Source organism: Pygoscelis adeliae, unplaced genomic scaffold (assembly GCF_000699105.1).
Source record: "Pygoscelis adeliae isolate BGI_AS28 unplaced genomic scaffold, ASM69910v1 Scaffold356, whole genome shotgun sequence".
NCBI lineage: Eukaryota > Metazoa > Chordata > Aves > Sphenisciformes > Spheniscidae > Pygoscelis > Pygoscelis adeliae.
In genome coordinates, this window is record NW_008824949.1 from 1,323,348 (window position 1) to 1,334,219 (window position 10,872).

Below are 10,872 nucleotides of genomic sequence, written 5' to 3' on the forward strand. Positions count from 1 at the left end.
TCCTGCTGTGCTGTGGGTCAGATGTTACCCAAGGTTTCCTGTAGAGTTTACAAACACCCCAGGTAATGCCTCAGATGTGATTAATCCCATGTGGGCTCCAGCAGACCTCATACTCTGTACCAAAAATCACACAGAAATTATAAAGTCCCAGTGAAATCTAGTTATAAATTCGGCCTTCTCTTCATCCACACAGCTAGATTGATTGCAAAGACTGTAAGCCTTGCAAGTCTTGCAGAGTTTATAAAATACATAACAGCTCCTGTGGCAGGTGACATTATTATAACCCATGACAGAAGCAGAAGCAGCTACATCCATCATTTGAAATCAATGACGTACATCAAAACCGTCACTGCCTAGCTCAAAGACAGCGTACTCTGGATTTGGGAATCCCCAAAAGTTTACAAATACTGAGACAGGGGAGCACAGCACCTGGAGAAGAAGGCAGGCAGTGCGGCTGGGCAATGCAGGATGCCAGAGGGGTAAGGGGGGCAACTGCAGGCAAAGGCCAAGCAAGCACAGAGGGGAGGAGGCAACTGAGCTGTGAAAGTGCGGGAACGGGTGAAACTGGACAAAATGTTCTGCATTATGCTGCACTTGGAGACATGAACATGATCAAGAACAAGATTCAAGTTACTTATATTCACTTGAGCAGGGAGTTAGATGAAATCTACATCGTCTTTTCCAAGACAGAGATCGAGAAAGTCCAGTCTCTGCCTCTACCTGGAAGTGTATGAAGATGACAAGCTGTATCCATCATTGAAAATGCAGGTGCTTACACATCAGTTGCCGTACCATGTACATGGCTCGCTTCTGTCTGAGCTCCCCCATAACCTGAAGCTCAGGGGAAGAGGCACCCTCAGCTCTGCAAGGCCCAGCTTGACAGATGAGCTGAGTATGTGCTGACATGTGCTGACAGTACTGAGCTGAGCAAAAGCACAGCAGCCATCCCAGCAGGGTTGCAAACCCCGGACTCGGGGATAGTCTGGCTCACTACAACCTTCGCAGGGAAGTAACTACATCAGAAAAGCTGCGGTCGCAGCTGGTGGCGTGGTCACAGCTGGTGGCACAGTCCCTTGGGCTGTCACCTACTGGCTGCAGTTGCATAGCACAGAAAGCAAATGTCTGGAATCAGAAGAGCTGCCCTGAAGATGGGGAATATTGAGCAGAATTTCCTCAGTTTAACAACTGCAGGAGAAACAACGCAACGAAGCCTCGGTCCCCACTTTAACTGATTTGACGAAAGCCTTTGGCGTGGTAAGACAACATGGAGCCTCATGCAGGTATTAGCTATCTAGGCAAGGCTGAGTTGCAGGCAGGTCTGTAAGCACACACAGCGCAGAATGCCTTCTCCTCCCTGTAGGGAGCGGTATCCAACATGGCTTTATCCCAGAACCTGGCAAGTTGCTCATGCTGGTTTATGTACCTATGCCAGGCAGGACAGCGTGAGACCCGATACCCTCCTCTGAGGAGGGACACCTGCTCCATCTCTTCCGACTGTTCGCCAGGTCCAAGGCTGTGTCCATGGCCAGGGGCAGGACTTTTGACTGCTGGCAGGTGGCTTAATTGTCTCTTCAAGCCACTTGTGGATCACCTACTGATTTGATGAGCATGGCAATCACTTGCCAGGCAGCTCTTAGTGTAAATCAAGTCACACGTCCATGTCCAGGAGTGGACAGATTGCTCTAAACCTGGGGGCTGGACGCAGGATGAGTGTGGGACCGGGCACTCCACCAAAGTGAAGGCGCTGTGGGACTTGCGCTATTTCAGAGGGTACCTTGTCAGTGGAAGAAGTGCCACCAGAGGCACCTTCAAGCCCTAGGTAGGCCACTCACAGTGAAGGGACAAGCTGGCCAGCGATAGAGACCTGCAGTGGGCTGACAGCACGTCCACCGAGACATGAATAATGGAGGCCCTGCTGTCACCACCAGCTCCTTTGCGGTGAATACGGTGAACTGGGGTGCAGAGAGAAGAAATATGGTTGCCCAAGAAGGCACGTCAAGGATGTCCTATGGGGGCAGCTGATTGAACACCACTGCCAGGCTAAGTCTTTCAATGTCAGCTGCAAGCAAACCACAGGAGAACAGGTATAGGCAGCATCTCCAAATGGGTACCTCACAGAAATGTTAATAGAGGAAGCTTGCAGATAATGAAAAAAGGAGGTAATTCCTTCATGCCTCATTAAAAAGCAGTCACATTTGTGAATGTGCAACAGGAAAGCAAAGTGCAGAACTCTAACAAACTTCAAAGGTGCAGCTGAAAACATTGAACCTGCCATTGTATTTTCACTGAGCCTCTACCCTAATGTAGGAGAGAGAGTTTGAGTCACATACCAATATTGTGCTGGATCTTGCTCGATGCACTCATGCAAGCGATCCATAGGTGCCACATACCAGGCTGCTGATTGCCCTCTGAAGTTAAAGCAGTGCCATTTGTGGTAGGAAGGACAAGCTTAAGAGTCCAGTTGACGTGACTCTTGCCCCAGTCTATACTTGCCATACAATTAAGGGGAGAGTTAAGCACCTCCAAAGACCAATACAAAACACGTACATGAATCCGCCACTTCTCCTCACCTACCATTTAGGACACTTGAGCACCCTGTAGCAGGAATCAGTGCCAACCTCTGCAAAACACCAGACGCCAACCCTAACCTGCTCCAGGCCTGCTGGGTCTATCTGTTCCCATGGGATGCTGAGACTGAGTTGAGCCCTGTGTGTACAGATCCAACAGCTGAAAGGGAATAAACGCTTGCAACATCCCAATGGCAGAGCACACTCCTGATGCTCCTACCTTTCAGGGAAGCACTTCAGCCAGCAGCACAGTGCAGCAGCCTGCCTTCCGAGGCACAGGAGGCCACTGTCTCTGCAGCAAGCGTGGGGCATGCTCCCACATGGGCTATGGTAGCCACAGGCCCCCATCTCCTGAGGGACCGGGTGTAGGGATGGGGGTCTTGGAGGTCTCCTCCAGGAAGCAGGGACAGGTGAGGTGTGTCACACATCACCCTGGTGCGTTACCCTGCAAAGACGACTATCAAGGGCTGTGATAAATAAAACACGGGAGGCAGGGGGGAGAGACAGACTTCTAATTTGGAAGGTCAAGTCTGTCAAGGTGAACGCTGCTAAGCTGCAGCTTAATTATTAACTAGCCTGATTTCTGTTTGTATCAGCATCAGTACCTACTTTTCAATGTGGACTGCAACCTGGACTCCCTGCTGTCAACCCTAATTAAGCCGGTTAAGGTCTGTCTATGCCCAGCAAGAAAAGGAGCTTGCCAGGACCTCCTGGGCTGCCTCCACCTCCTCCCCGGGAAGGGGAGGGTGGGAAGAGAAAGGTCCCCTAAATCCTGCCTGCTCTGGCACATAGGTGTGTGCTACCATCGAGTGCTAGCAACCTATCTGGGCTACAGGAGCATGCACAGGCTGCTAAGGCTAGCCAATCTGGGGCTGCTGCACCAGGTGCTGCACCAAGGTACTCTGCTCCTTGTGCCAGGGAGCCCATGGGTTGAGGAGATGCTACAAGCAGGGGAGACAAACAGGTCTGGTAAGATCAAAGGCTGGGTGGGAGGAATGAGAATGAAGTCCACTTTTGCCCAGGCTGTAGCAATGGCCACAGCTGACACCCGCTAGAGGCTGGACCCAACACTTGCTTGCAAGAAGTGAGGAGAGGGTTTTGGTTAAACCACTCCATGTTTTCACTTATTCTGCCTCATTCAGGGTCAGTTCAGACCCTTAAAGGTAGGACAGACGAGGGGGGGCCAGCAGCTCCTACTTATGGTCCTGCCACTGCCGTGCTCTGCAGCCCTGCTGGGCATGTCCCTGCCATGCTCACTCAGCTCTCTCACCGGCAGAACGACTTACGCCTGCAGGGCCATCCTGGGACTCAATCTGCAGCTATTTGCAAAGTGCTTTCCGACTACACATGATAGGCAGTTTCTTGGGCTCAAAATACTGTAAGCAGATCCCCTCCTCCTCTTATTTTTTCCAGGGGAAAGGGAGCACCGAGCAGTGTTCCCACATCATGCATTGCTCCTGGAAGGTAGGCACTCCACCAGTGCTTGCTAGCTCAACCTCCTTAAAACCGGAGGGACCAAATGGGAACTGGACATTGCCTGTGGCCCTCTGGACACATCATAAATCAAAGCCCATTTCCCTGGGGTAATCTGGCCACTACACTTTCTGAGCTGAAACAGTCAATGGGAAGGCCCTGTAACAGTTAGAGGGGTAGCTACCCATTTCCTAGGCAATGCTGCAAGACTACCAAACAGCCACGGACCAGTTTGTATTCCCTGTCACTTGCTGAATAGATTGGATTAAAACCAACAATGTATTCATGAAAGATTGCTATGAAGGCCATTTCACACCCCTCGAGCTATCTCATCTCCATCCATTTCTAGAGCGGGCATGTATCTGCGTGAAGGTCAGCCCTTCTGGGAACTGCGCTGCTAGGAAGAAATTAAAACGACAATTAAAATGGGATTTTTTTTTTGTTGTGGCTCAATAAAATATAATCCTGGCTAAACAAAGTAAACAGTGAGCATGAATGAGTTCCTCTCTCCAGAGCGCTGTCAAGCCGTCAGTCACAACTGGGGAAGACTGCTGGCTAAAAGACACTCTGGCTTTTGAGGTTAGCATATGGATATGCCCTTTACTGAAACACATGCACATGCACAAGCACCGGCAGCCTGGGCTGCTTTCTAAAAAGGGAGGAATCTGCTTACTTAGCCCTGGAAGCTATTTTTGAGGCGTGATACATCCATATACATGCCCTAGTGTCCTTACTGCTAACTGGGAAATGCTGCACATTCATGAGAGGGAGGCTAAGGCACAAGGCTGGGAACTGCGCATTATTCCACTGCTGGCTCTGCCTTGAGATTGCTGTTGATGTGACTGTCCCCGACAGGCCAGTCAACTGGTGTCTCTGCTCCCCAGTCTTTCCCACTGCAAGGTGGACCCATGAGTTTTAACGCGTAAGTAAAGAAACATATGTGGAAATATTTTCTTTGATCTGACTGAATATGTGGAAATGAGGGTAGAGAAGTATCTACCATTTAGATAATTCTTCACCCCTTTAAATATCTGAACCTCCTGAGCCCAAAAACTTGCAAGCCAAGGCTCTGCTCAGGCTTTCAGTGACTTTTGCAAAGGCTGGAAAGACCACCAGAGCAGCTTGTCCGCTGCTGGCAATGGCAGGGACAACTGGAGTAACTATGCACTTTGGTATTTACCTGTAAAAAGAGTATAGGGAGCCAATACAAAAGGTTATGCATCAGAGCAGTTAAAAAACCCAGCTTTGACTCTCAAGTCACTCCACAGCCACCCTGTACTACTGCGGCTCTCTGCAGCCCCAACAGCTGGGGGAGGACACTTGGCCAAGCAAGGCTTTCAAAAGCTTTGCACAGCCTTGCAAGTCTGACTCAGAGACCCCGTTTGGAGGAAACAAACGCTGAGCTGAACCTGTGCCAAAGGCTCTCCCCTGCCTAGTTACTTTGCCTTGTCTAAAATTCACAGCCCTGTTTTCCCAGGAAAGGCTCTGCAAGGCGGGGGTGAGGTCAGAGCGTCTCCCATTTACCCCCAGGGAAGGGCTGCTGGGACAAGAGAGGCGTTTTCACTTGGGCTCATCCATCTGGGCATCCCAGGGCTTCTGCAAAGAGATGGGGCCACCGCAGTGAGTGGGGGCCGTGCTGCTGCTGGTCCTGCAGGAGCCGCCGAAGAGGTGCCCCAGGAGAGCGAACGCCCCAGGGCTGCGGAGGAGAGGCAGGGTGCCCAGCGGTCCCAGGGACGCAGCCCCAGGGAAAGGGGCGCTGCCGGGGAAAAGCTGTGCTCTGGGAGGGAGGGGATGAGGAGCGGGACCGACAGATTCCACTGAAACGTTCAATAATGCAGTTTTTTTACAAAGATTCCTGTGCGTCTGTGTAATCTAAATCTAACATGACATGGACTAAACGAGGACGTCACTCCTCTCCCTGTGCATTAGCCGTGATCGCTGCTGAGTGACACTCCAGCACGTGCCTCTGCAGCGAGAGGGGCTCTGCTCGCCGGACGGCCACTAGCTTGAAGCACGTGCGGGGGCCGAGCACCGCAAGCTTGAACCACGGGCCAAGCATGCCACGTACACACAGAGGGCACCCTGGGGCAGCCCGGCAAGGGGGGCACCCCAGGAACCCCCCTTCCCAGACAGAGAGGAGGCTTTTCTTTATTAACTGGAAAGCAACTTTCCATAGCTGGTGACCAAGTTCTCTAGTAACAGCTGCCAAAAGCAATCAGGCCGGATCACAACAGAGGGAGGAAAGTTATGTTATTTTAATAGAAATTATTTGGTTCCCAGGGTTCTGATCAAATTAGGCAGCTACTGAATTAAAGCAATGAAATTACTGAGAAGGAGGCTGTGCTCAACTTATTTTCTGTCCTCCCGGACCTGAAGAAGTAACAAAGGGAAACATCCAAACCGCTCAGAGGAGTTTTCCGTAAACACCCTAAGCTGATATTTGGGGAGCTGGGGACTTCTGCCTGCCACGAGCAATTTCCTAATTAGCCCGATATCCGATGGGCTCAGGCCATCCCCTGCGCAGAAGATTTGGCATCCTCCGAAAAGGAGCAGAGATTGAAGATTGCACGGCAGATGCTGCTCCTTTGATCTGCAGCACAGCTCAGGCGTGATGAACACTTTGGTTTTCAGCTCTGCCTGCAAACCTGTCAGACTCGAGCTCCTCTCTGCACCCTGCATGCCTGCCCTTATATTTTGACAAATGTTTCTTTAGTGCAAATTCAATGGTAATCATATCTGAAATTGAAGGAATAAGAAAAATACAGGAGTTGTACATCACACCGCAGTGGGATCAAGAGAGACTGGCATAACGGGGATTTTGGGCAAGGAAGCCGGGGCTCCAGTATTAAGGGGACAGGAGATGAAGAGTGCAGAGCCAGAGCTGAGGGTGAGGAGGGAAATGGTGCTGATGCTTGTCGTGCCCTGGTAGCACTGCCCTGGCACTGAGTGCACCCCGGGATCCCCCAAGGGCGGGAGGTGGAGAGCACCCAGGTTCATGCACTGAGGGGTGATGCATGGCCCGATCCTGCATGGGAAGGGGACACCTGCGCAGCCCTGCACCCTCACCCACCCCAGACAACACCGCCCCGCACCCCAGGAGTGCCACCCCCCTGCAGAAAAGCCCCGTGCTCCCCGGTGCGTCAGCACAACCCAAGCCCCAGAGCTGCCCGAGGACAGGGTCGAGTCACAGCCCCAGACCAGCCAGAGCTGCATGTTCTGCTTTGCAACCCTGTCCGGGTCACTTCCCAAAACCCCAGGGAAAAATCTGGAATATGGGGAAGGCTCTTAGAAGTCAATCAGTCACTGTCATGTTCTTGATGCATTGCTCTTAACCAGTTCCTGCTGGACGTGAACACCATGAGCTGGAGTTGTCGACAACACAGCAAACAGAAACATGAGAGGCTGACCAAAGGGGACAAAAACAGAGCCAGAGCAAGCAGAGGAAAGGAGAAAAAGCACTTACCTTGGGTGAGCAGCAGGGCTGTGGGGAGAGAAGAACACGAGAAAGACAGGAAGAGAGAAGAAAAGAGGGAAAAAGTTAATATCCCAGAGGAAAAGCGGTTTTGCAGATGGCAGCCGTCAGTGAGCAATGGACGTGGTGCAAGGCAGTGTGCGAGCTAGCTGGGGCTGCATGCCGGGAGCAGGCTGGGGGGTAGACCCTGTGGCAGCGAGACAGGGAGGAGGCTGGCGAGCACCGGGGCACTGGCCCCCCAAAGTCACCCCCCCCCACCCACACAAGAGAAGGCAGAGAGGTGGGATGCAGGTGGGGAGCAGCACGGAGGGGAAGGGAAAAGTGGAGGGGACAGTTACGCTTGCCATTGGGGCCTGACGTGACCCAAACTGACCTGAAGGCATAAGGGGTGCCCCTGCTTCAGCTGGGAGTGTGTGGTTGTGGCGGGGCTTGGTACAACTGGGGAGGCCCTTGTAAACCCATGGGTGGCTGAGAAGAGAGGGTGGCCATGGGCAGCTCACTAAGAGCATCATCAGGGGAAGGTGTTGATAAAAGGGGTGCTGGCCTCCAGTGTGAAACAGGGCAGGGGGTAACGCAGCTGTGTATCATCCCCCGGGATGCCCTGGCTCGCCTCCACCTATCTTGCGCCTCACAGGTGCTGAGAGGAGCACAGACACACGTAAAGCATCACTGCTTTGAGTCCTCCTGGGTCTCTTTGCTCCCAATCGCAGGTCTGCCCGACAGTGCTGCATGGGCACATGCCGTGCAATGTCATCGCAGCAGGATGCAGCTGCCGCCCAGGCAATGTGACTGTGTGGTCCTGTGAGATTAGAGGTGGGAGAAACGGAGGAGAAGGGGGCAAAGGTCCTTGCAAGGGATGACCTTACCCTGACTTTCTGTACAGGCACAGCCCAGCCCTCTTGCTGCTTGGGCAGTGACCTCCTGGCCCACCCCTGCCTTGATTTACCCATTCCCCGGAGCTGTCACAAAGAAACATCTGGCTGGATCTCTCTTAGGTGTTATCCCTAGAAAGCCACAGCCTGCATCCAAGTTTCAAACTAACTCCAGGAAAGTCCCTATACCAAAAATTTCCAACCCTCTTTAAGAGGGGCCAAGCACCAGCTCTGTGCCTTAGCTTTGACTTCTACCTGTCCTTCAAACAGAGAACTGGTCCCCGAAGACTTGGTTGCATGCGATGACGGTCTTGTAATTACTAACACATTATCATGCACTTTTAGTCTCAGAAGCTTAAAACTCTGTACAAAGACTGAGTCAGTATTAACAGCCCCATTTGACAGATGGTGAAGCAAGCAAAGAGAGGCTAAAGGGAACATTTTGTAAACTCAGAAGTGGGCTGGAGTCCAAAAGTGCTAATTTACCCAGGCTTGCCGGTTCAGTTCTCTGAAAAGCAGGCACTTTTATACAGAGGCACCTAATTGTATCTGTGCTGGTTTGAAAGTGATTTCCTAAGCGATTCATCAAAGGTCACACAGCGCAGAGCTGGGGGCAGAGCTGGGGAAAGTAATCCTGAGTCCTGGCTCCCAGTCACATCTCTGCTCCGTCAGGCAGCACCCACGGGCACAGCTTTCCCAACAGCATGTGGAGAGGCATCGGCCCAGTCAAGGTCTTCATCCACCTATCCATCTCCCCGGCTGGAAATACCTTGGGCACTCAGGGAGATCTCCCTTGTCCGTGCAGACAGGTAGAGGCACAGTGAAAGGGGAAGGGGCAAAGAAGAGGCTCCTTATTGAGCATACCTTGTGTTTTGGGGTCAATTCCTTTTGAGAGTCAAAAACCTTTGGGGGAACCATTCGTGAATATGTTCTGCAGCACGCACAGTGCCACAGAGCCACAAGAAGCACACAACCTGCTCTGCCCACACAACCTCCTGTCCTCCACACAGCTCTGCCTGGAAGTCTCCAGCAGGCCTGTCACTGCTCCTTGTAGCACCAATCTTGAGTCTCCTTGTAGCTCCATCCTGCTGCATCTCCATGCTAACCTGTGGCCTCCTTACTATTCCATGGTCTTCTGGTTCTCCAGACAATGTGGAGAAATTTAATTTGCCTTTGCAATTACAAGCATTAGTACAATGGGTTGATTCGGTGTTCAAATTTAATATAATGAAATATTACTGGGCCCCTAAGCTACTGTGGTTATTAAAAAAAATCGTTGGTTCCTCATGTTTTTTAAAACTGTTATTCTAGTGCTCTGGGATTTGAATTTATTTTTTTCCCTGTTTGCTTTTGAGCCTGCAAAAGAACTATTTTTCTCCCTTTCACTTATGATATGATACATGAGTATTTGAAGAAGCCTATAAAGCTATGAATGAAACATCAAGAATACAGCATGCAGAAAGCCAAGGGATTATTTTATCTTTATATTTCTGAGTGAATGCTGTGCATGCAAGCAAGAAAATGATTTCATGGACTAAAGCTTCCTTCCTGCACATGCATCTGCTAATGTGCCCTTAGCTGTGACCTGTAATGTTTCCTGACAGTCCATCTAGGGATGCTGTACGTGTACCAGCCCCGCCAATGGCCCCTGTGCTGTTCCCATCCCACAAGCCTCCCTCCACTGCCCCCAGCCCGGGCTGCATCCCTCCATTGCTCACCAGGGCACCTCTCCTCCTCCTGCACTCCTGTACTGCACGTCACGCTCCTCATGGGGCCAAGCCAGGCCACCTCATTACTGTTGGCATCTCAGGTAGTCTCAGAGGCTTGACATGTATATTCTTACAGGGAGCTGCTAAAATCAGCTCCGCAGTCAAATCCAAAATAGCAGTCCCAAGTACCCCTCACCTAACCCTTGCACGGCATAAGCGCAGACACACACCTGTGCCCCCAGACAGGGTAGGTGTCCCAAAGGCTTCAGCTCTAGATCCCAGTTCCTCCTTTACTGGGATTTCTCTGCCCTGCAGGCCTGGGTTTTACTAGGCAAAGTCAAAATTGTGTGCATGAACTCTGCTTCCCCTGCCACTCCTGAAAATGAACAATTTAGACCTGAATTTAGCTGCTAAAAAAGCTAATTACTAACAAACGATTTCAGCTGCATGTTTTCAATATGTACTTTGGGGTGAAATCCTGCTGTGATGTGCATGTTGGTGCCAGGTACAGATCACAAACTGAAGTCATAGAATCATAGAGCCCTGCCACTCCTGAAAATGAACAATTTAGACCTGAATTTAGCTGCTAAAAAAGCTAATTACTAACAAACGATTTCAGCTGCATGTTTTCAATATGTACTTTGGGGTGAAATCCTGCTGTGATGTGCATGTTGGTGCCAGGTACAGATCACAAACTGAAGTCATAGAATCATAGAGTAGTTTGGGTTGGAAGGGACCTCTACAGGTCATCTAGTCCAACCCCCCTGCCGTGGGCAGGG

At 51.2% G+C, this 10,872-nt stretch overlaps 1 protein-coding gene across 3 annotated transcripts in view; it reads right to left on the bottom strand.

Moving 5' to 3' along the window:
• Positions 1-10,872, bottom strand: part of SLC8A3 (solute carrier family 8 (sodium/calcium exchanger), member 3) — a 98,262-nt gene that overhangs the window by 5,776 nt on the left and 81,614 nt on the right. For 2 of the 3 annotated variants that reach the window (XM_009325588.1, XM_009325587.1), the window contains exon 3: positions 7,504-7,521. The exons of the other annotated variant lie outside the window; for it this stretch is intronic. In XM_009325588.1, coding sequence (XP_009323863.1) covers positions 7,504-7,521 — 18 coding nt within the window. The remainder of the gene's footprint in view (positions 1-7,503; positions 7,522-10,872) is intronic. 3 annotated transcript variants of the gene reach the window in all.